Source organism: Crinia signifera, chromosome 5 (assembly GCF_055691185.1).
Source record: "Crinia signifera chromosome 5, ASM5569118v1, whole genome shotgun sequence".
In the NCBI taxonomy this organism is placed as follows: domain Eukaryota; kingdom Metazoa; phylum Chordata; class Amphibia; order Anura; family Myobatrachidae; genus Crinia; species Crinia signifera.
Genome location: NC_139221.1, coordinates 6,139,345 through 6,165,615, shown reverse-complemented (window position 1 = coordinate 6,165,615; position 26,271 = coordinate 6,139,345). Strand labels below are relative to the sequence as shown.

Here is a 26,271-nt window from a genome sequence, read left to right as displayed (position 1 = left end):
TACAGGTTATATATTATCTCTGTGTTACAGGTGTATGTACCGTGGTTATATATTATCTCTGTGTTACAGGTGTATGTACAGTGGTTATATATTATCTCTGTGTTACAGGTGTATGTACAGTGGTTATATATTATCTCTGTGTTACAGGTGTATGTACAGTGGTTATATATTATCTCTGTGTTACAGGTGTATGTACAGTGGTTATATATTATCTCTGTGTTACAGGTGTATGTACAGGTTATATATTATCTCTGTGTTACAGGTGTATGTACAGGTTATATATTATCTCTGTGTTACAGGTGTATGTACAGGTTATATATTATCTCTGTGTTACAGGTGTATGTACAGGTTATATATTATCTCTGTGTTACAGGTGTATGTACAGGTTATATATTATCTCTGTGTTACAGGTGTATGTACAGGTTATATATTATCTCTGTGTTACAGGTGTATGTACAGTGGTTATATATTATCTCTGTTACAGGTGTATGTACGGTGGTTATATATTATCTCTGTGTTACAGGTGTATGTACAGTGGTTATATATTATCTCTGTGTTACAGGTGTATGTACGGTGGTTATATATTATCTCTGTGTTACAGGTGTATGTACAGGTTATATATTATCTCTGTGTTACAGGTATATGTACAGGTTATATATTATCTCTGTGTTACAGGTGTATGTACGGTGGTTATAAATTATCTCTGTTACAGGTGTATGTACGGTGGTTGTATTATCTCTGTGTTACAGGTGTATGTATATTATCTCTGTGTTACAGGTGTATGTACAGTGGTTATATATTATCTCTGTGTTACAGGTGTATGTACAGGTTATATATTATCTCTGTGTTACAGGTGTATGTACAGTGGTTATATTTTATCTCTGTGTTACAGGTGTATGTACGGGGTGTATCTCTGTGTTACAGGTGTATGTACAGTGGTTATATATTATCTCTGTGTTACAGGTGTATGTACGGTGGTTATATATTATCTCTGTGTTACAGGTGTATGTACGGTGGTTATATATTATCTCTGTGTTACAGGTGTATGTACAGGTTATATATTATCCATGTGTTACAGGTGTATGTACGGTGGTTATATATTATCTCTGTGTTACAGGTGTATGTACGGTGGTTATATATTATCTCTGTGTTACAGGTGTATGTACGGTGGTTATATATTATCTGTGTTACAGGTGTATGTACGGTGGTTATATATTATCTCTGTGTTACAGGTGTATGTACAGGTTATATATTATCTCTGTGTTACAGGTGTATGTACAGTGGTTATATATTATCTCTGTGTTACAGGTGTATGTACGGTGGTTATATATTATCTCTGTGTTACAGGTGTATGTACAGGTTATATATTATCTCTGTGTTACAGGTGTATGTACAGTGGTTATATATTATCTCTGTGTTACAGGTGTATGTACAGTGGTTATATATTATCTCTGTGTTACAGGTGTATGTACGGTGGTTATATATTATCTCTGTGTTACAGGTGTATGTACGGGTTGTATCTCTGTTACAGTTGTATGTACGGTGGTTATATATTATCTCTGTGTTAAAGGTGTATGTACGGTGGTTATATATTATCTCTGTGTTACAGGTATATGTACGGGTTATATATTATCTCTGTGTTACAGGTGTATGTACGGGGTGTATCTTATCTCTGTGTTACAGGTGTATGTACGGGTTATATATTATCTCTGTGTTACAGGTGTATGTACGGGTTGTATCTCTGTGTTACAGGTGTATGTACGGGTTGTATCTCTGTGTTACAGGTGTATGTACGGTGGTTATATATTATCTCTGTGTTACAGGTGTATGTACGGGGTGTATCTTATCTCTGTGTTACAGGTGTATGTACGGGTTGTATCTCTGTGTTACAGGTGTATGTACGGGTTGTATCTCTGTGTTACAGGTGTATGTACAGTGGTTATATATTATCTCTGTGTTACAGGTATATGTACAGGTTATATATTATCTCTGTGTTACAGGTGTATGTACAGGTTATATATTATCTCTGTGTTACAGGTGTATGTACAGGTTATATATTATCTCTGTGTTACAGGTGTATGTACGGTGGTTATATATTATCTCTGTGTTACAGGTGTATGTACGGTGGTTATATATTATCTCTGTGTTACAGGTGTATGTACGGTGGTTATATATTATCTCTGTGTTACAGGTGTATGTACGGTGGTTATATATTATCTCTGTGTTACAGGTGTATGTATGGTGGTTATATATTATCTCTGTGTTACAGGTGTATGTACGGTGGTTATATATTATCTCTATGTTACAGGTGTATGTACGGTGGTTATATATTATCTCTGTGTTACAGGTGTATGTACAGTGGTTATATATTATCTCTGTGTTACAGGTGTATGTACAGTGGTTATATATTATCTCTGTTACAGGTGTATGTACGGGGTGTATCTTATCTCTGTGTTACATGTGTATGTACGGTAGTTATATATTATCTCTGTGTTACAGGTGTATGTACGGTGGTTATATATTATCTCTGTGTTACCGGTGTATGTACGGGTTATATATTATCTCTGTGTTACAGGTGTATGTACGGTGGTTATATATTATCTCTGTGTTACAGGTGTATGTACGTGGTGTATATTATCTCTGTGTTACAGGTGTATGTACGTGGTGTATATTATCTCTGTGTTACAGGTGTATGTACAGGTTATATATTATCTCTGTGTTACAGGTGTATGTACAGTGGTTATATATTATCTCTGTGTTACAGGTGTATGTACAGTGGTTATATATTATCTCTGTGTTACAGGTGTATGTACAGGTTATATATTATCTCTGTGTTACAGGTGTATGTACGTGGTGTATCTTATCCCTGTGTTACAGGTGTATGTACGGTGGTTATATCTTATCTCTGTGTTACAGGTGTATGTACGGGGTATATATCTGTGTTACAGGTGTATGTACGGGGTATATATCTGTGTTACAGGTGTATGTACGGGGTGTATCTTATCTCTGTGTTACAGGTGTATGTACGGGGTGTATCTTATCTCTGTGTTACAGGTGTATGTACGGTGGTTATATATTATCTCTGTGTTACAGGTGTATGTACGGTGGTTATATATTATCTCTGTGTTACAGGTGTATGTACGGTGGTTATATCTTATCTCTGTGTTACAGGTGTATGTACAGGTTATATATTATCTCTGTGTTACAGGTGTATGTACGGGGTATATCTCTGTGTTACAGGTGTATGTACGGGGTATATATCTGTGTTACAGGTGTATGTACGGGGTATATATCTGTGTTACAGGTGTATGTACGGGGTGTATCTTATCTCTGTGTTACAGGTGTATGTACGGGGTGTATCTTATCTCTGTGTTACAGGTGTATGTACGGTGGTTATATATTATCTCTGTGTTACAGGTGTATGTACGGGTTGTATCTCTGTGTTACAGGTATATGTACGGGTTGTATCTCTGTGTTACAGGTGTATGTACGGGTTGTATCTTATCTCTGTGTTACAGGTGTATGTACGGGTTGTATCTCTGTGTTACAGGTGTATGTACGGGTTGTATCTCTGTGTTACAGGTGTATGTACGGGTTGTATCTCTGTGTTACAGGTGTATGTACGGGTTTTATCTCTGTGTTACAGGTGTATGTATATGGATTAATATGTCTCTATATTCCAGGTATTGGCTACGACTTTAAGCGTCCGCTGTATCAGCTCCGCGCTGTGCATCTTCGCCGGTATAATCTCCGGAGGTCGGCCTTGGAATTCTTCTTCATCGACCAGGCAAATTACTTTGTCAATTTTAAGAAAAAGGTAAATGTTCTCCTCGTCCGTGGCTGTGGGTGCGGAGTCACTCCGCGGCAGAGTAGGAGCATCGATGGCGCTGGGAGGTGCGAAGGGTCTGTCTGGTAACATATGTCAGCTTGTATAGCAGCGAATGAGAGTGCTGCACCTTTTATGTAACATAGGGGTATAGGTATGATTCAGGTGCTGTCCCTCTGTCGTCCTGCACCAAACTCTCTAGGTTACAGTCCTAGCTGTGCTACCCCTGGACATACTCACTACCTGCTGTCTCCACAACGTTCCTTGTGTTACCAGTACTGGGGAAGGTGCTGGCAGTACTGGCACGTAGGCACTGGGGAGTGACAGCAGCGGGTGCTGGCACAGAATGTAATGTATAGGTGCTAAACCCTCTCCTCTCATTGTCCGCAGGTGAGGAACAACGTGTACTCCCGAATATTGGGCTTACACCCACCCAACCAGCTGCAGTTCGGGAACCACTCTCCCCAGAAGCTCCTCCAGGCCTCTAATCTGACTCAGGTACCTGCGTGTCCTAGGTGGAAGCCGACCGTCCTCTATCAATGTACTCCCAGGGCAAACGTTTATCTACATGGCTGACAGCCTGTCCGGGGAACCTTGTTATGTTCTGCATATGCTGGCTTGTCCCTTCCGTATGCTTGTTACTGTATATTGTATATTATACCTCATGTCTGTCTCCCCTGTATTATACTAGTATATTATACTTCCTGTCTGTCTCCCCCTGTATTACACTAGTATATTATACTTCCTGTCTGTCTCCCCCTGTATTATACTAGTATATTATACTTCCTGTCTCCCCCTGTATTATACTAGTATATTATACTTCCTGTCTCCCCCTGTATTATACTAGTATATTATACTTCCTGTCTCCTCCTGTATTATACTAGTATATTATACTTCCTGTCTCCCCCTGTATTATACTAGTATATTATACTTCCTGCCTCCCCCTGTATTATACTAGTATATTATACTTCCTGTCTCCCCCTGTATTATACTAGTATATTATACTTCCTGTCTCCCCCTGTATTATACTAGTATATTATACTTCCTGTCTCCCCCTGTATTATACTAGTATATTATACTTCCTGTCTCCTCCTGTATTATACTAGTATATTATACTTCCTGTCTCCCCCTGTATTATACTAGTATATTATACTTCCTGCCTCCCCCTGTATTATACTAGTATATTATACTTCCTGTCTCCTCCTGTATTATACTAGTATATTATACATCCTGACTCCTCCTGTATTATACTAGTATATTATACTTCCTGTCTCCCCCTGTATTATACTAGTATATTATACTTCCTGTCTCCTCCTGTATTATACTAGTATATTATACTTCCTGTCTCCCCCTGTATTATACTAGTATATTATACTTCCTGTCTCCTCCTGTATTATACTAGTATATTATACATCCTGTCTCCCCCTGTATTATACTAGTATATTATACTTCCTGTCTCCCCCTGTATTATACTAGTATATTATACTTCCTGTCTCCCCCTGTATTATACTAGTATATTATACTTCCTGTCTCCTCTTGTATTATACTAGTATATTATACTTCCCGTCTCCTCCTGTATTATACTAGTATATTATACTTCCCGTCTCCCCCTGTATTATACTAGTATATTATACTTCCCGTCTCCCCCTGTATTATACTAGTATATTATACTTCCTGTCTCCCCCTGTATTATACTAGTATATTATACTTTCTGTCTCCCCCTGTATTATACTAGTATATTATACTTCCTGTCTCCTCCTGTATTATACTAGTATATTATACTTCCTGTCTCCCCCTGTATTATACTAGTATATTATACTTCCTGTCTCCCCCTGTATTATACTAGTATATTATACTTCCTGCCTCCCCCTGTATTATACTAGTATATTATACTTCCTGTCTCCCCCTGTATTATACTAGTATATTATACTTCCTGTCTCCCCCTGTATTATACTAGTATATTATACTTCCTGTCTCCCCCTGTATTATACTAGTATATTATACTTTCTGTCTCCCCCTGTATTATACTAGTATATTATACTTCCTGTCTCCTCCTGTATTATACTAGTATATTATACTTCCTGTCTCCCCCTGTATTATACTAGTATATTATACTTCCTGTCTCCCCCTGTATTATACTAGTATATTATACTTCCTGCCTCCCCCTGTATTATACTAGTATATTATACTTCCTGTCTCCCCCTGTATTATACTAGTATATTATACTTTCTGTCTCCCCCTGTATAATACTAGTATATTATACTTCCTGTCTCCCCCTGTATTATACTAGTATATTATACTTCCTGTCTCCCCCTGTATTATACTAGTATATTATACTTCCTGTCTCCCCCTGTATTATACTAGTATATTATACTTCCTGTCTCCCCCTGTATTATACTAGTATATTATACTTCCGGTCTCCCCCTGTATTATACTAGTATATTATACTTCCTGACTCCTCCTGTATTATACTAGTATATTATACTTTCTGTCTCCCCCTGTATTATACTAGTTTATTATACTTCCTGTCTCCTTCTGTATTATACTAGTATATTATTCTTCCTGTCTCCTCCTGTATTATACTAGTATATTATACTTCCTGTCTCCTCCTGTATTATACTAGTATATTATACTTTCTGTCTCCCCCTGTATTATACTAGTTTATTATACTTCCTGTCTCCCCCTGTATTATACTAGTATATTATACTTCCTGTCTCCTCCTGTATTATACTAGTATATTATACTTCCTGACTCCTCCTGTATTATACTAGTATATTATACTTTGTCTCCCCCTGTATTATACTAGTTTATTATACTTCCTGTCTCCTCGTGTATTATACTAGTATATTATACTTCCTGTCTCCTCCTGTATTATACTAGTATATTATACTTCCTGTCTCCTCCTGTATTATACTAGTATATTATACTTTCTGTCTCCCCCTGTATTATACTAGTTTATTATACTTCCTGTCTCCCCCTGTATTATACTAGTATATTATACTTCCTGTCTCCTCCTGTATTATACTAGTATATTATACTTCCTGTCTCCCCTGTATTATACTAGTATATTATACTTCCTGTCTCCTCCTGTATTATACTAGTATATTATACTTCCTGTCTCCCCCTGTATTATACTAGTATATTATACTTCCTGTCTCCCCCTGTATTATACTAGTATATTATACTTCCTGTCTCCCCCTGTATTATACTAGTATATTATACTTCCTGTCTCCCCCTGTATTATACTAGTATATTATACTTCCTGTCTCCCCCTGTATTATACTAGTATATTATACTTCCTGTCTCCCCCTGTATTATACTAGTATATTATACTTCCTGTCTCCCCCTGTATTATACTAGTATATTATACTTCCTGCCTCCCCCTGTATTATACTAGTATATTATACTTCCTGCCTCCCCCTGTATTATACTAGTATATTATACTTCCTGCCTCCCCCTGTATTATACTAGTATATTATACTTCCTGTCTCCCCCTGTATTATACTAGTATATTATACTTCCTGTCTGTCTCCCCCTGTATTATACTAGTATATTATACTTCCTGTCTCCTCCTGTATTATACTAGTATATTATACTTCCTGTCTCCCCCTGTATTATACTAGTATATTATACTTTCTGTCTCCTCCTGTATTATACTAGTATATTATACTTCCTGTCTCCCCCTGTATTATACTAGTATATTATACTTTCTGCCTCCCCCTGTATTATACTAGTATATTATACTTCCTGTCTCCCCCTGTATTATACTAGTATATTATACTTCCTGCCTCCCCCTGTATTATACTAGTATATTATACTTCCTGTCTCCCCCTGTATTATACTAGTATATTATACTTCCTGTCTGTCTCCCCCTGTATTATACTAGTATATTATACTTCCTGTCTCCCCCTGTATTATACTAGTATATTATACTTCCTGTCTCCTCCTGTATTATACTAGTATATTATACTTCCTGTCTGTCTCCCCCTGTATTATACTAGTATATTATACTTCCTGTCTCCCCCTGTATTATACTAGTATATTATACTTCCTGTCTGTCTCCCCCTGTATTATACTAGTATATTATACTTCCAATGTGTCTTGTATTGTGGTTACTATCGCTTCTCGGCCTTTTGGCTAAGATCAAGTGTAGTAGCTGTTCTTATCAGTGGGTATGGACTGGCTCCTGGCAGAGAATAGAGAAAGGCTGGACTGAGTAGCTGCTCTGATGGGCGGAGGGTGTGGGACCCCTCTTTTTTGCCTGGGAGTGGTGAAAAGTCTGGCTGAGTACCTTCACCTCTGCCTTTGGTAGGAGGTGTTGTTTCCGTAAACCCACTGGTGAGAGGGGGGAGAAACACTGGGCCTAGTAGTTTGACTCTCTTGACGGGGTTCGTAGCCCCCGAAGGATGAGACAGCGAAAGGCTCAGTCTAGTATCCATTCCCAGGGAGCGGAGAAAAGCTGAGACCGAGTAGATTGGTCCAGGTTGGGCAGGCCCCCAGCCTGGGCACAGCGAAAAGCTCAGCCTAGTATCTTAACCCTGTAAGTGGAGAAACACTGGGACTGCGTAGATTGCTCTTCCGAGGGGGGTGCAGCCCCTAAGGGAGTCTTTCGAAAAGCCCAGTGGAGTACCCATTCCCATGCCGGGGGCTGGAAAGTGCCCTATGATGGGAGCAGAGAAACACTTGGTCGGACGCTGACTGGCTGGCTGCTTGGAGTCCGAGGCTGCACTGTGCCCCCCGGGGAAACTCGGGGGTGCCGAACATGCACGGGTGATCCCAAAATCACCATGCACTAGCACTGCGCACTTCCCTCTAGGTTAGCGCTGCACGTCCTTACCTCGTCCTTTTGGATGGGGTAGGACAATTTTTCACACCCCCACCCCGGCCTTCTGGCTAGGGTCCTTTATTATTTATTTCTCTTCCCCTCTCACGTTGGTCACTTTTCACGTTCCTTGTTTTTTGTAGTTTTGTCACGTTTTTTTGGGTAGTGTGGTCGACCCTTTCAGGCCTTCCATTTCCCCAATGTGCCGAAGCTCTCGCCTTTTGGGGAGAGCTTCGTGCCCCCCGAGGACGACCCCGAGCCGCAAGGCGGAGGGAAGTCTACTGAGGGTCTCTCCAAACCTTCGGGTGCGGAGGACCCACCGTCCTAACCCTTCCGGGGGTTGAGGAATGAGGGTCTCTCTAAGCTTCGGCGAAGAGGACCCACCGTTCCCTATTTTCCCCTCTTCGGCCTTATGGTTAAGAGGGGTTAGGTGAAAAACGGGGCCCTGTCTCCTAGGAGACGGACCCATTCGATCGCACGGCCCCCTTTGCACGTGTTTAGGCACAGCACTGGTGGTGGGGAGCACACCTCGGGCTCCTGAGTTTTTTCAAACTCATCTGTTCTTATCAGTGGGTATGGACTGGCCTCTGGCAGAGAATAGAGAAAGGCTGGACTGAGTAGCTGCTCTGATGGGCGGAGGGTTGGGACCCCTCATGTCTGGGAGTGGTGAAAAGTCTGGCTGAGTACCTTAACCTTGGGATCGGAGAAACACTGAGACTGAGTAGATTGCTCTTCCGAGGGGGTCGCAGCCCCTAAGGGAGTCAGTCGAAAAACCCAGTGGAGTACCCATTCCCATGCCGGGGGCTGGAAAGTGCCCTATGATGGGAGCAGAGAAACACTTGGTCGGACGCTGATCGGTCAGCTGCTTGGAGTCCGAGGCTGCACTGTGCCCCCGGGGAAACTCGGGGGTGCCGAACATGCACGGGTGATCCCAAAATCAGCATGCACTAGTAAGCACTAGAATTGCGCACAATTCTCTCTAGATTAGCGCTTCACGTCCTTACCTCGTCCTTTTGGATGGGGTAGGACAATTTTTCACACCCCCACCCCGGCCTTCTGGCTAGGGTCTTCTTTATTATTTATTTATTTTCCTTCTCACGTTCGTCACTTTCACGTTTTTTCGGGTTTTTTTTGTAGTTTGTCACTTTTTTTGGGTAGTGTGGTCGACCCTTTCGGGCCTTCCATTTCCCCAATGTGCCGAAACTCTTGCCTTTTGGGGAGAGCTGCGGTCCCCCCCGAGGACGACCCCGAGCCGCAAGGCGGAGGGAAGTCCACTGAGGGTCTGTCCAAACCTTCGGGTGCGGAGGACCCACCGTCCTAACCCTTCCGGGGGTTGAGGAATGAGGGTCTCTCTAAGCTTCGGCGAAGAGGACCCACCGTTCCCTATTTTCCCCTCTTCGGCCTTATGGTTGAGAGGGGTTAGAGAAAAAACGGGGCCCGTCTCCTTCGGGAGATAAGCCCATTCGATCGCACGGCCCCCTTTGCACGTGTTTAGGCACAGCACTGGTGGTAGGGAGCACACCTCGGGCTCCTGAGTTTCTTCAAACTCATTGTGATTACTAGGTGCTGTATATTATAGGTCTGGGGCGAACACTGTATAGTTTTACCACCCCAATGTGTTTTTGGTGGGCACAATACTGGGCACATCTCACCCTGTTCTGTCTTTCTGATCCCCAGCGATGGGTATGGAGAGAGATTTCTAACTTCGAGTACCTAATGCAGCTGAATACGATTGCTGGACGGTCGTATAATGACCTATCACAGTATCCGGTGGTGAGTATAACGTACACCTACACGGGGCGCGCTGTATAATGTACACTGGGCGCGCTGTATAATGTACACCTACACGGGGCGCGCTGTATAATGTACATCTACACGGGGCACGCTGTATAATGTACACCTACATGGGGGGCATGCTGTATAATGTACACCTACACGGGCACGCTGTATAATGTACACCTACATGGGGGGCACGCTGTATAATGTACACCTACACGGGGGGCACGCTGTATAATGTACACCTGCACCTACACGGGCACGCTGTATAATGTACACCTACACGGGCACGCTGTATAATGTACACCTACACGGGCGCGCTGTATAATGTACACCTACACGGGCACGCTGTATAATGTACACCTACACGGGGCGCGCTGTATAACGTACACCTACACGGGGCGCGCTGTATAATGTACACCTACACGGGGCGCGCTGTATAATGTACACCTACACGGGGCGCGCTGTATAATGTACACCTACACGGGGCGCGCTGTATAACGTACACCTACACGGGGGGCGCTGTATAACGTACACCTACACGGGGCGCGCTGTATAACGTACACCTACACGGGGCGCGCTGTATAACGTACACCTACACGGGGCGCGCTGTATAACGTACACCTACACGGGGCGCGCTGTATAACGTACACCTACACGGGGCGCGCTGTATAACGTACACCTACACGGGGCGCGCTGTATAACGTACACCTACACGGGGCGCGCTGTATAACGTACACCTACACGGGGCGCGCTGTATAACGTACACCTACACGGGGCGCGCTGTATAACGTACACCTACACGGGGCGCGCTGTATAACGTACACCTACACGGGGCGCGCTGTATAACGTACACCTACACGGGGCGCGCTGTATAACGTACACCTACACGGGGCGCGCTGTATAACGTACACCTACACGGGGCGCGCTGTATAACGTACACCTACACGGGGCGCGCTGTATAACGTACACCTACACGGGGCGCGCTGTATAACGTACACCTACACGGGGCGCGCTGTATAACGTACACCTACACGGGGCGCGCTGTATAACGTACACCTACACGGGGCGCGCTGTATAACGTACACCTACACGGGGCGCGCTGTATAACGTACACCTACACGGGGCGCGCTGTATAACGTACACCTACACGGGGCGCGCTGTATAACGTACACCTACACGGGGCGCGCTGTATAACGTACACCTACACGGGGCGCGCTGTATAACGTACACCTACACGGGGCGCGCTGTATAACGTACACCTACAGGGGGCGCGCTGTATAACGTACACCTACAGGGGGCGCGCTGTATAACGTACACCATTGGTTACAGGACGATTGTGTTAGATACATCGGTTGTAGAATATAGACGTCAGACACCACATATGTAAGGTCCCCCATCTGCCCCATATAACAGCCGTGTTCTCCGTCTCGCAGTTTCCGTGGATACTACGGGATTATGTCTCTGAGACACTGGACCTGACCAACCCTGAGGTGTTCCGGGACCTATCCAAGCCCATCGGGGTGGTGAACGAGTGGCACGCGCGGGACGTGAAGGAGAAGTGAGTTTCACAGATTAGCCAAAAACTAAATAAAGTGACAATGTGTTAAATATATGGATTCCCCCTCTGGACCCATCTCCCCCAGTCTCACACCCTCCCTCCCCCCACAGGTATGAGAGCTTTGAAGACCCCACAGGGACGGTGGAAAGGTTCCACTATGGGACTCACTACTCTAATGCAGCCGGGGTGATGCACTACATGATCCGCGTGGAGCCGTTCACCACGTTACACATCCAGCTGCAGAGCGGCAGGTGGGAGATCCCGGTCTGCACTAGCCCCCCGCCCCCCACGTATACCGCTCGGCCTTGGTGTGTAATAATCTGCGGTGTGTTGCGTTCCTCAGGTTTGATTGCTCGGACCGGCAGTTCCACTCCATCCCTGCCGCCTGGCACGCCCGCATGGAGAACCCTGTGGATGTGAAAGAGTTAATACCGGAGTTTTTCTATTTCCCGGAATTCCTGGAGAACTGCAATGGTACGGTTTGGGGGAGGGGCCACTGTGGTACTACGAGTGCCATGATGTACGTACTGTATGCCCGAGCTGGGGCAGGGTGTAGCCTGTGCTCAGAGGTTTGCCCTATCTCCCCCCTCACACGATCCCTGTACCCATCACCCCCCCCCCCCAGGATCTCTGACCTGGTCCTCCCCCATTGTTCGGCGCCGGATCACTGTGCGCTAATTTACCTGCTACTCCCCCGCCACAGGGTCATGGTTTCTCCAATGTTTCCCGACCCAGGACATGCAGCTGGGCCGGCGGTCGTACGTGACATCCCGGATCCGTGTCTCTTTCAGGTTTCGATCTTGGCTGTCTCCAGATGACCAATGGGAAAGTGGATAACGTTGTGTTACCGAGATGGGCTTCCTCACCAGAGGATTTCATCTACAAGCACCGTAAGGCGTTGGTAAGCTCCGACCCTCTCCGGCCTCTGCAGAGCGTCGCTCCCATGGCTAATAACGCCCGCACAGGATATACACTGATCAGCGCTCTGTGGTCTCCTTCCCCAGGAATCAGAGTATGTCTCGGCTCATCTACACGAGTGGATAGACCTGATCTTCGGGTACAAGCAGAGAGGGGAAGCCGCCGTAGAAGCCCTGAACGTGTTCTATTACTGCACTTATGAAGGTGAGAGACCGATACAGGTGAGGGCGCTGTCTGGCGTGTAATATACGGGAAAGGCTGCGTACTGCCGCGCTGTATAATGTATAGGCACAGTAAGAGGGCGGGGCTTCTCTGTCACAGACAGCAGCAGCCAATATCGTCACCACAGGAGAACGTCCTCCCTCTACCTCACCCCCGTCCTGCCAGCTTCCCGTGTCATGACGCCGTTGTGCCGTTTGTTCCAGCATTCGGGCAGAATTTCTGTCCACGTAACGTCAATATATAAAGTGTTAATATTCACTTAGGTCTAAAGTACATTTTTGTGTTATTAGGGTTAAATATGCAAAAAATCTGTGCGTCGAGATTGTGGTGTCATCATGTTCATTGTTGACATAAACATGTCGGCATTTTAACCAGGTTGCCATTTTTGCTGTCAGTATTTTGGTGTTGACATTGCTGTCTGTGAACATTGTGAATGAGGACTGAGCAGCCTTTGCCCCCCTGCAGGTGTGGTCGACCTGGACGCCGTCGCAGATGAGACGGAGAGGAAGGCGCTGGAAGGGATCATCAGTAACTTTGGGCAGACCCCCTGCCAGCTTCTCAAGGTACGGATATTAGGGTGATGCACGTACCCAGACTGGTGGGTAAGTGAGACTGGCATCTCTAGCTGTGCCATGAGGACGCACCACCCACCGTAACCTCCGGTGAGGACAGTCGGCGCCTGTAGGACATGTTCTCCGTATTTGCAGCATTTACCTTACATCATGTGGCCAGAACAATTGTATGCGATGTCTCGCGAGTGGGCACCGCCCAATGTTCTGTACTACGTATGAGAAGCCACCTCAATAAATGACCGGTACAGTAAGTGGTCGTGTGGGTGAGGCGGTGCGCAGGTGCCACGATCTGCATGGACTCTTCATAGCTGGTGCTCTGGACATTCGGGCAAAGGTCCGCCAGCCACTGGCCCTTCGTCCCACCTATAGCGCCCCATGCATTGTTACGTACATTTATATATGACTCTTTGTAACCAGTCGCCATTGCCTGCAGGAGCCTCACCCGGCACGCCTGACGGCGGAGCACGCGGCGCGGAGACTCTCCCGGATGGACACTTACTCTCCCAATCTGTTTGAGAACTTATCAGAGCTGAAACCGTTCTTTGTGGAGGTGAGAGGGTTTGGGGAGGTTCATCTGGGGGGGGGGGGGTTTAGGGTTAGGGGGGTGTCACTGCTTTCTAAGACTCCCAGTGCCACCAGCTTAATGCAGCTTAGGTCTGGGAAGGGTGTGGGGCTCAGTATGTACAGCTGGGGATTCGCTGCACCCATCAGGCGTGACTTGTGTCCATGTAACGGTCTCTCTGTCTGTCGTACAGGGAATGGTGGAGGGGGTACCTCTGGTGCAGGCTGTCGTCCCAAAACATCAGGCTCATACGTTCATGACACAGGGGTCTCCGGACAGTCTGGTGAGTAATGTCTGTAATGTAACCGATGAGGTGTTGATGATCTGGAACATGCCCTTAGATCTCCCTGAGGAGACAGCCCCATTACCCCCCCCCCCCCCCCCCCAGTGCCTGCTGGTCCCCCAAGATTCTCACCTGGACCCCCCCCCCTGGTGCCTGCTGGTCCCCCAGGATTATCACATTACCCCATTCCCCCCCCCCCCCCCCAGTGGCTGCTGGTCCCCCAGGATTCTCACCTGGACACCCCCCCCCCGGTGCCTCCTGTCACTCAGGATTCTCCCATTGACCCCCCCTGGTGCCTGCTGGTCCCCCAGGATACTCACATGACACACACACCCCCCCCCCTGGTGCCTGCTGGTCCCCCAGGATTATCACATGACCCCCCCCTGGTGCCTGCTGGTCCCCCAGGGTTCTCACATGGACCCCTCTGGCTCAGAGATGTATTTGTGCTGACCCCTCTTACTCCTGTCTCAGGTCACAGTTAGTGCAGATGGTCTCCTGGGGACATGGCTGGCTGCCCTACGACAGAAACTTGTCCAACTACTTCAGCTTCACCAAAGACCCCACTATCTCCAATACCACGTGAGTATCACGGCCACACTGTGCCTAGCCGGTCACCTGTACTGCTTACACACTGACCAGCTGAGGAGGACGGTCACCTGTACTGATTACACACTGACCAGCTGAGGAGGACGGTCACCTGTACTGATTACACACTGACCAGCTGAGGAGGACGGTCACCTGTACTCATTACACACTGACAAGCTGAGGAGGACGGTCACCTGTACTTATTACACACTGACCAGCTTGAGGAGGACGGTCACCTGTACTGATTACACACTGACCAGCTGAGGAGGACGGTCACCTGTACTGATTACACACTGACCAGCTGAGGAGGACGGTCACCTGTACTGATTACACACTGACCAGCTGAGGAGGACGGTCACCTGTACTGCTTACACACTGACCAGCTGAGGAGGACGGTCACCTGTACTGCTTACACACTGACCCGCTGAGGACAGTCACCTGTACTGATTACACACTGACCAGCTCAGGAGGACGGTCACCTGTACTGATTACACACTGACCAGCTGAGGAGGACGGTCACCTGTACTGATTACACACTGACCAGCTGAGGAGGACGTTCACCTGTACTGATTACACACTGACCAGCTGAGGAGGACGGTCACCTGTACTGATTACACACTGACCAGCTGAGGAGGACGGTCAGCTGTACTGCTTACACACTGACCAGCTGAGGAGGACGGTCACCTGTACTGATTACACACTGACCAGCTGAGGAGGACGGTCACCTGTACTGATTACACACTGACCAGCTGAGGAGGACGGTCACCTGTACTTAATACACACTGACCAGCTGAGGAGGACGGTCACCTGTACTGATTACACACTTACCAGCTGAGGAGGACGGTCACCTGTACTGATTACACACTGACCAGCTGAGGAGGACGGTCAGCTGTACTGCTTACACACTGACCAGCTGAGGAGGACGGTCACCTGTACTGCTTACACACTGACCCGCTGAGGACAGTCACCTGTACTGATTACACACTGACCAGCTCAGGAGGACGGTCACCTGTACTGATTACACACTGACCAGCTGAGGAGGACGGTCACCTGTACTGATTACACACTGACCAGCTGAGGAGGACGGTCACCTGTACTGATTACACACTGACCAGCTGAGGAGGACGGTCACCTGTACTGATTACACACTGACCAGCTGAGGAGGACGGTCAGCTGTACTGCTTACACACTGACCAGCTGAGGAGGACGGTCACCTGTACTGATTACACACTGACCAGCTGAGGAGGACGGTCACCTGTACTGATTACACACTGACCAGCTGAGGAGGACGGTCACCTGTACTGAATACACACTGACCAGCTGAGGAGGACGGTCACCTGTACTGATTACACACTTACCAGCTGAGGAGGACGGTCACCTGTACTGATTACACACTGACCAGCTGAGGAGGACGGTCAGCTGTACTGCTTACACACTGACCAGCTGAGGAGGACGGTCACCTGTACTGATTACACACTGACCAGCTGAGGAGGACGGTCACCTGTACTGATTACACACTGATCAGCTCAGGAGGACGGTCACCTGTACTGATTACACACTGACCAGCTGAGGAGGACGGTCACCTGTACTGATTACACACTGACCAGCTGAGGAGGACGGTCACCTGTACTGATTACACACTGACCAGCTGAGGAGGACCGTCACCTGTACTGATTACACACTGACCAGCTGAGGAGGACGCTCACCTGTACCGATTTACACACTGACCAGCTGAGGAGGACGCTCACCTGTACTGATTACACACTGACCAGCTGAGGAGGACGGTCACCTGTACTGATTACACAGTGACCAGCTGAGGAGGACGGTCACCTGTACTGATTACACAGTGACCAGCTGAGGAGGACGGTCACTGGCCGTTCCCTTGTGTTTGGCTTTGGAATATTGTTAGTGTAGTCCATACTGAAACGTTGGCCTCTTCCCATATGTTGGTGCCTGCCGTCCTGGTGTTCGGTGTGTAATTGTGACTGGATGTCGGTATTGTAGTCCTCACTATTTGATCCATTTCATGATATGTTCTCTCAGGACAAAGCGCTTCCTCTATGGCCCCTTTGCCCTCGGCGCTGAGCTGTCTACTAGGACTCTGTGCGTTTCCCACGATGCAAAGTTACTGTTCAGCGGAGGCCACTGGGACAACAGCCTGCAGGTGACCTCGCTGAGCAAGGGGAAGGTCATCGGCCACATCACCCGGCACATTGGTACTTACTGCCCCTTATTCTGTATGTCTGCCATTGCCATCCCTTCCTGTGTAACCCCACCCTCTTCGCCCTAGATGTGGTGACGTGCCTGTCCCTGGACCTGTGCGGGATTTACCTCATTTCTGGCTCTCGGGACACCACCTGTATGGTGTGGGAGGTTCTGCAGCAGGTGAGGCTCAGTCCGTCCCATACACCTGATACCTGTCCTTTACCTGCCGTGTCTTACCTGTCCTTTCTGTCCAGGGCGGCTTCTCATGTGGGCTGTCTCCCAAGCCTGTGCAGGTGTTGTACGGTCACAGCGATGAGGTCACTTGTGTGGCCATAAGCACCGAGCTGGATGTGGCAGTGTCTGGTTCTAAGGTAAGTTATAAGTGCTCGTGATGTGAGGTTTCTGCATGCCCGTTATATGCCCCCATCATGTGATTCTCTCTGCCCCGTTATATGCCCCATCATGTGATTCTCTCTGCCCCGTTATATGCCCCATCATGTGATTCTCTCTGCCCCGATATATGCCCCATCATGTGATTCTCTCTGCCCCGATATATGCCCCCGTCATGTGATTCTCTCTGCCCCGTTATATGCCCCATCATGTGATTCTCTCTGCCCCGTTATATGCCCCCGTCATGTGATTCTCTCTGCCCCGTTATATGCCCCATCATGTGATTCTCTCTGCCCCGTTATATGCCCCCGTCATGTGATTCTCTCTGCCCCGATATATGCCCCCGTCATGTGATTCTCTCTGCCCCGTTATATGCCCCCGTCATGTGATTCTCTCTGCCCCGTTATATGCCCCCGTCATGTGATTCTCTCTGCCCCCATTATATGCCCACGTCATGTGACCATCTCTGTCCAAATTATATGCCCCCATCATGTGACCATGTATGCCCCCGTCATGTGACCATCTGTCCCCATTATATGCCCCGGTCATGTGACCATCTCTTTCCCCATTTTATGCCCCCATTATTTGTCCCTGTCATATGACAGCCCCCCCCCCCCCCTCATTATTTGTCCCTGTCATGTGACCGCCCCCCCCTCATTTATTTGTCCCTGTCATGTGACCGTCTCCCCCCCCATCATTTGTCCCTGTCATATGACAGCATCCCCCCATTATTTGTCTCCGTCACGTGACCGTCTCTTCCCCTCATTATTTATCCCTGTCATGTGACCGTCTCTCCCCCCCCCTATTATTTGTCCCCTTCATATAACAGCCTCCCCCCCCCCCCCCCCATTATCTGTCCCCGTCATGTGACTGTGAGGAGACCATGGAGCGCTCCTCTGTAACCCTTGTGCAGATACTGAGTCTCCCCCCCCCCCCCCCCCCCCCCATTATCTGTCCCCGTCATGTGACTGTGAGGAGACCATGGAGCGCTCCTCTGTAACCCTTGTGCAGATACTGAGTCTCCCCCCCCCCCCATTATCTGTCCCCTTCATGTGACTGTGAGGAGACCATGACGCGCTCCCCTGTAACCCTTGTGCAGATACCGAGTCTCCTCCCCCCCCCCCCCCCCCCATTATCTGTCCCCGTCATGTGACTGTGAGGAGACCATGGAGCGCTCCTCTGTAACCCTTGTGCAGATACTGAGTCTCCTCCCCCCCCCCCCCATTATCTGTCCCCATCATGTGACTGTGAGGAGACCATGGAGCGCTCCTCTGTAACCCTTGTGCAGATACTGAGTCTCCTCCCCCCCCCCCCCCCCATTATCTGTCCCCATCATGTGACTGTGAGGAGACCATGGAGCGCTCCTCTGTAACCCTTGTGCAGATACTGAGTCTCCTCCCCCCCCCCCATTATCTGTCCCCGTCATGTGACTGTGAGGAGACCATGGAGCGCTCCTCTGTAACCCTTGTGCAGATACTGAGTCTCCTCCCCCCCCCATTATCTGTCCCCGTCATGTGACTGTGAGGAGACCATGACGCGCTCCCCTGTAACCCTTGTGCAGATACTGAGTCTCCTCCCGCCCCCCCCCCCCATTATCTGTCCCCTTCATGTGACTGTGAGGAGACCATGGAGCGCTCCTCTGTAACCCTTGTGCAGATACTGAGTCTCCTCCCCCCCCCCCCCCCCATTATCTGTCCCCGTCATGTGACTGTGAGGAGACCATGGAGCGCTCCTCTGTAACCCTTGTGCAGATACCGAGTCTCCTCCCCCCCCCCCCCACCATTATCTGTCCCCGTCATGTGACTGTGAGGAGACCATGGAGCGCTCCTCTGTAACCCTTGTGCAGATACTGAGTCTCCTCCCCCCCCCCCCCCCCATTATCTGTCCCCTTCATGTGACTGTGAGGAGACCATGACGCGCTCCCCTGTAACTCCTGTGCAGATACTGAGTCGTGTCCCCCCCCCCCCATTATCTGTCCCCTTCATGTGACTGTGAGGAGACCATGACGCGCTCCCCTGTAACTCCTGTGCAGATACTGAGTCGCCCCCCCCCCCCCATTATCTGTCCCCTTCATGTGACTGTGAGGAGACCATGACGCGCTCCCCTGTAACCCCTGTGCAGATACTGAGTCTCCTCCCCCCCCCCCCCCATTAGCTGTCCCCATCATGTGACTGTGTGGAGACCATGCAGCGCTCCCCTGTAACCCCTGTGCAGATACTGAGTCGTCCCCCCCCCCATTATCTGTCCCCTTCATGTGACTGTGAGGAGACCATGGTGCGCTCCCCTGTAACCCTTGTGCAGATACTGAGTCTCCCTCCCCCCCCCCCCCCCCATTATCTGTCCCCGTCATGTGACTGTGAGGAGACCATGACGCGCTCCCCTGTAACCCTTGTGCAGATACTGAGTCTCCTCCCGCCCCCCCCCCCCCCATTATCTGTCCCCTTCATGTGACTGTGAGGAGACCATGGAGCGCTCCTCTGTAACCCTTGTGCAGATACCGAGTCTCCTCCCCCCCCCCCCCCCCACCATTATCTGTCCCCGTCATGTGACTGTGAGGAGACCATGGAGCGCTCCTCTGTAACCCTTGTGCAGATACTGAGTCTCCTTCCCCCCCCCCCCCCCCCCCATTATCTGTCCCCTTCATGTGACTGTGAGGAGACCATGACGCGCTCCCCTGTAACTCCTGTGCAGATACTGAGTCGCCCCCCCCCCCCCATTATCTGTCCCCTTCATGTGACTGTGAGGAGACCATGACGCGCTCCCCTGTAACTCCTGTGCAGATACTGAGTCGCCCCCCCCCCCCCCCCCATTATCTGTCCCCTTCATGTGACTGTGAGGAGACCATGACGCGCTCCCCTGTAACTCCTGTGCAGATACTGAGTCATGTCCCCCGTCCCCCCCATTATCTGTCCCCTTCATGTGACTGTGAGGAGACCATGACGCGCTCCCCTGTAACTCCTGTGCAGATACTGAGTCGTCCCCCCCCATTATCTGTCCCCTTCATGTGACTGTGAGGGAGACCATGACGCGCTCCCCTGTAACCCCTGTGCAGATACTGAGTCTCCTCCCCCCCCCCCCCATTAGCTGTCCCCATCATGTGACTGTGTGGAGACCATGCAGCGCTCCCCTGTAACCCCTCTGCAGATACTGAGTCGTCCCCCCCCCCCATTATCTGTCCCCGTCATGTGACTGTGAGGAGACCATGGCGCGCTCCCCTGTAACCCTTGTGCAAATACTAAGTCTCCTCCCGCGCTCTCTGTAGGACGGCACAGTCATCGTGCACACCATCCGCCTGGGCCAGTTTATGCGCTGCATTAAACCCACCTGTGACAGTTCCTTGCCGCTGACCATCTCCCACCTGCTGATCGGCCTGGAGGGGCAGATCGTCTTCCAGAGCACCATCGAGGGCAGGAGTTCTCTGAAGGTGAGGGGCAGAACCCGCGTCACAGAACCGTCCTTACACGGCTTCCCTGGGGGAACCCTGGCGTTGTGTACTTCCCCATTCTACGTATATGGAACTATACATTACCGCCATGGGCTGGTTACAGGACTTTATTTTTATTAGCACTATTGCCGACCTCTCATTATTCACGTGTCCTCTCCTGATGGGTTGGGTATGATATGTTGACATACAGATGTCATTTTAAAGAAAGAGAAGAATTGCACGATGGATGCACACCGAAAAGAATGATTAGTTTTGTTATTTAAAACTTAACCTTTATTGGTTTATTTATGTAAAATATGTAGAGAGGACCTAGGTGTCTGCATTCATTGCAATCGTGTAGAACAAAGCGATCACATGATGTCATTCTACGGGCGGTGCCGGACATCATGTGATCGCTTTGTCTCCTCTGTTATCACATGTGCTTGGTGACGGAGGTGGGGGTCGGTGTCAGTGCGTGGGGGGCAGGAATATGGGGCCGTTGTCCGCCGCCGCCCACAGAATGACATCATGTGATCGCTTTGTCTCCTCTGTTATCACATGTGCTTAGTGACGGAGGTGGGGGTCGGTTTTCAGTGCGTGGGGGGCAGGAATATGGGGCCGTTGTCTGACACCACTCGTAGAGTGACCTCATATCATTGCTTTGTCTCCTCTGTTATCATGTTATGTGTTTGGTGCGTGGGGGGAGGAATATGGGGCCGTTGTCCGACGCCGCTCGTAGAATGACATCATGTGAACGCTTTGTCTCCTCTGTTATCACATGTGCTTGGTGACGGAGGTGGGGGTCGGTGTCAGTGCGTGGGGGGCAGGAATATGGGGCCGTTGTCCGACACCGCTCGTAGAGTGACATCATGTGATCGCGTTGTCTCCCCCGTGCAGGATAAGTTTGCTCTGCACCTGTACTCTGTGAATGGGAAGCACCTGTCCTCTGTATTGCATGTGCTTGGTGACGGAGGTGGGGGGCAGGAATGTGGGGTCGGTGTCAGGGTGCCGCCCTTAGAGTGACATCATGTGATCGCTTTGTCTCCCCCGGGCAGGATAAGTTTGCTCTGCACCTGTACTCTGTGAATGGGAAGCACCTGTCCTCTGTATCGCTGGATGAACAGGTCTCCGCTCTCTGCATCACTCAGGAATTTGTGGTCCTTGGTACTGCGCAGTGTTCTCTGCAGATCCGGGACCTCCGCAGGTAAGAGCCCACCACTGTCAGCAGGGCTCGTCCTGTATGGTGAGGCCCACTTACAAACTAATGAAACGTTCTCCTTCCAACAGCCTCGGCCTGGCCGTCAGCCCCCTGCCCATGAAGGTTCCTGTTCATTGCGTTTCGGTGACCAAAGAAAACAGCCACATCCTGGTGGGCTTGGATGATGGGAAGCTGATTGTGGTGGGAGCTGGACAACCTCTAGAGGTCGGTGCCTGACCAGACATCCCTTTCTCATTCCCGTCTCTGTTCCATCTCTCCATGTCTTCAGTCTGATCGATGACCCACATCCCGGTGTCCCACCTCACCTGCCCTAGCTGAGCTCCATCCACCTGATATTCTATCCGATAATCCAGGTCTTGGCATGGTCCTTCATAGGCACTATGCTCATGTCCTTGGTGTCCTCTCTGACCTATTGCATAGCAGTAGCGGTTCCAGATGTGGGGTTGTAGCGCAGTCCAGAAATCAAATAGAAGAGCCACACCAACTGTACCTCCTTACACCCACCCCCACCTGCTGCCGTGACTCACTAGCGGTGGGGGTGACTCCACTATTCGTATTTTGGATAGCACAACCACTAGAGCCGCCTCTGCTCTCATTGTATCCTGCTACCAGGAATGCCCCTTGTCTGTCTGTCCAACATAAATGCCCCAATGGGTCTGACATTTCCCTCTCCCCATTATCCAACCACTGTGGCAGTCTACACATTCCTATGTTGGCTTCAGAGAACTTCCAGAAGTCCGTGAAATCCCCCCTTACAGCTTTGACCTCATTGTGACACTATACCTCATACCTCATGCCTCTTAGATATGCCTCAGACCTCTGCCTTTCACCTTCTCTGATACCGGCCTCTCCCACCCAGAACCCTTCTTATGGATTTCCTTTGTCAATGCCCACCTGGTCATGCCTACCTGCCCACACTATTACCTCCGTGTCCTGCGCGGGCTACCATCCCATGCCACTGGCTCCTAAATGAATCAGGGCCTTTTATTCATTGTCCTTGTTCTTCCTCTTCTCTAGGTGAAATCTGGGCAGTTCACAAGGAGACTTTGGGGTTCTACGCGGCGGATTTCTCAGGTGTCTTCTGGAGAAACTGAGTACAGACCGACCGAGTCTCACTAATGGGTGAAGTCTGGATGGTAATAGACCACAAGTGCCTGCTCGGAACACGGTCTCCTGAAAAGTGGATGAGGAAACCCGCCAGCTGGTGATGAGCAGCACCTTGTCCCAACAGCCTTGTGGAGCCCCTCACACTATTCCGGGGTGGTCCACTGGCTGCGGACTATTGGGGCTGAAATCTGTGAGCAATAATTTTGGGGGTGATCTGAAGGGAACCGATCAATATATGAATGTGACAGATGCACCTTTTTTTTCTAGAAAAACTGCTTTATCCGCAGAGCAAACTTCTCGCCCTGACGGAGAAGAGACATTTACTCCTCGCTGCTGGGTGACTGCAGTACCGGGAACGGTCCGCACTATGGTGCACCAACAGTCCTTCATGTAGAGACCAGTCCTTGGACCAGGTGCTGCGTATTCCTATTAGAGGCACCGCAGCATTGATGCTGCCATTTATAAATATCCCTTTTTATTTTATAGCTGAACACTGTAGGATTCGTCACCAGAGCCGCGTTACTTGCACTCGCATTACTCCGGAGATAGAGCGTTACTTTTCCCGCACAGTGCCGGTCGCTGTCGTCCCGCCTCTTCCTGCTGAGCTCAGGCCAAGGAGCTTTGTACTGTACAATGGGCACTGTTACTGATCTCTATGGGAAGCCACGCTCTCTACCCATGCCTCGGCGTTACTGCAAATGATTAGACGCCATCGGAGCTGATGTGAGGTCAGGGGGGGTGCAATGTGCTGCAGAGATCTAGGGAATATTGTGGGGTGAGGGGTTATATAAGACTGTTTACGTCCGCAGGGATCTGTGGTGAGTTACTGATCTGAGGCCGCGATACATGAGCACCTTCTCTGTCCATTCATAGGACTTTCCAAAACAAAATGGCTGCCGGTTTCCCAGCTCCACCTCTGGTCGCGTTACTGGGGATTGTAAATCATGTCGGCGCTCCTGCTCCCCATGTGCACTATATATATTGGGGTGACTTGTTCGACCCTTCCTCTCACGCAGACCAATCAGACACCCGCTGCGCTAATGCACCTTTGTTATGTTGTAAAATAATCAGCATTATATACATTACATTTTACCCCCTCCCCCCAGTCCAGCGTTCTAGGGTGCTGGGGTCCCCATTCCTCATAGAATGACATACCTTGCCTTTGGGTGTGGATGGAAAGGTGTAAAGTGTCTTGATTGACAGGCGTTAGTGGTATTTTCTGCTTTAATGTTGACATGGAACCCCCATTACTGTAGCGTGTACTTTCCTCACTCGCCATGCTTTGGACGTGGTCCGCGAGCGCTGCACTCAGTCCACGTGGAGGTTAAAGTATGGAAAAATAGAACATGAAAAACTCATTGTTACTACTGACCACCATAACTATATATGTGTTCTGGTCGTCGCCGAATGTTCCACAAATGGCGCAGTGACCGCAGTGATTAGATGAGGGAGCTGCCGCTGTGATTTGCACAGAAGTTCTATAAATGTAACCAGAATCCACAAAAGCAGCTTTTAAAAAAAAAAAATCTTTTTATATTATATAATAGAATCTTGCAGTAAGACGTTTAATGCAGTCACACAGTTTGGGGGAATTGTTGCCTTGATCGTTGTGTCGCCCAGGAAAGTAGTGTGTCCCTGTATTGGCCGTGGCATCCCGGCTTGCCCCAGCTGGAGCGTAACGTGGTCCAATGTCATTAAGGATCACCATCTGTGCTCCCCCAGTCATGGGGTACTGTGGTTGTGCCACGCAGCATGACTGGGTAGCATGGAAGCAGTGTACTGCAGGGTGCCACACACAGCCTAATAATCCGGGGCGATTGTATGTTATAATGTATATTGTGTTCTCAGTGGCTCTGTATTGGGACGCCCATAAATGTGTTATAGAATGTTAGTGCTACTAGGGAGATTTATAATGATCAGCGAATGTGCAGTTACTACTGAGCCACAGTCCTCCAGTCATCTGCGCTGTTACAGACCGGTGTCCAGTCATCTGCGCTGTTACATGCCGGTGTCCAGTCATCTGCGCTGTTACAGGCCGGTGTCCAGTCATCTGCGCTGTTACAGGCCGGTGTCCAGTCATCTGCGCTGTTACAGGCCGGTGTCCAGTCATCTGCGCTGTTACAGACCGGTGTCCAGTCATCTGCGCTGTTACAGACCGGTGTCCTGCAGGGAGTAATGATCGGACACCGGCTCCGCATGTGTCTGGACTGGCTGTGATGATGCACAGGAGCGGAATAAAGAATCCTGGGCCTGCAAGCCTCCATGCAATCTACCTATATACAGACTACACAATGCGCACTTCCTGTCTGGACTGATTCTTCCCTCTTACCCTCAGACGTGGCACTTTCCTCCACAGATCAAGCACAATTATTAATACCTAAAAATCTTGCCTTAAATTTGCAGCCGTCGGCTTTTTATTCTGACGCTGATTTTCTGTAATGTGGATGATCATCGATGTGTTTTAAAAAAAGGTATTTTCTACTGAAACGCGAGGTCTGTGTTCTTTACCGGTGAGCACCGCAGGGATACGTGTGTGTATTACACGATACGGTGGCTGTGTACCACCCCAGATCTAATGTGGGAAACGCACACACACACTTACACAGTTCTACAGGTCCGGGGGTGGAACAATCAATGTAATATAATGTATTCAGAAACAAAGGCACTCACAGGGGACTTAAAATAAAACTTATCTCATGAAAAGTACCTGTTAGCCCAGAACAGTTTCAGGAATCCAGGTCCTGATGATGTCATATTTAATTAGAGGTTCAGGAACTGAGTTCCTGCTGAAAAATAGCA

The 26,271-nt window shown here is 48.9% G+C and overlaps 1 protein-coding gene and 1 pseudogene across 1 annotated transcript in view; both read left to right on the top strand.

The window, feature by feature from the left end:
• The window catches only part of NBEAL2 (neurobeachin like 2), a 176,051-nt gene extending 150,092 nt beyond the window's left edge, over positions 1–25,959 (top strand). Inside the window, 20 exon segments of the mRNA XM_083186544.1 lie at positions 3,684–3,817; positions 4,217–4,324; positions 10,326–10,421; positions 11,861–11,985; positions 12,096–12,236; positions 12,329–12,459; positions 12,777–12,886; positions 12,990–13,107; positions 13,591–13,688; positions 14,131–14,247; positions 14,453–14,542; positions 15,014–15,042; positions 15,044–15,121; positions 17,171–17,343; positions 17,418–17,512; positions 17,587–17,703; positions 20,985–21,146; positions 22,202–22,350; positions 22,434–22,569; positions 23,383–25,959. Of these exon segments, the coding sequence (XP_083042670.1) occupies positions 3,684–3,817; positions 4,217–4,324; positions 10,326–10,421; positions 11,861–11,985; positions 12,096–12,236; positions 12,329–12,459; positions 12,777–12,886; positions 12,990–13,107; positions 13,591–13,688; positions 14,131–14,247; positions 14,453–14,542; positions 15,014–15,042; positions 15,044–15,121; positions 17,171–17,343; positions 17,418–17,512; positions 17,587–17,703; positions 20,985–21,146; positions 22,202–22,350; positions 22,434–22,569; positions 23,383–23,484 (2,309 nt within the window). The 3' untranslated portion in view covers positions 23,485–25,959.
• LOC146006103 (U2 spliceosomal RNA) lies at positions 7,944–8,079 on the top strand (annotated as a pseudogene).
• Positions 25,960–26,271: the final 312 nt, after the last annotated feature.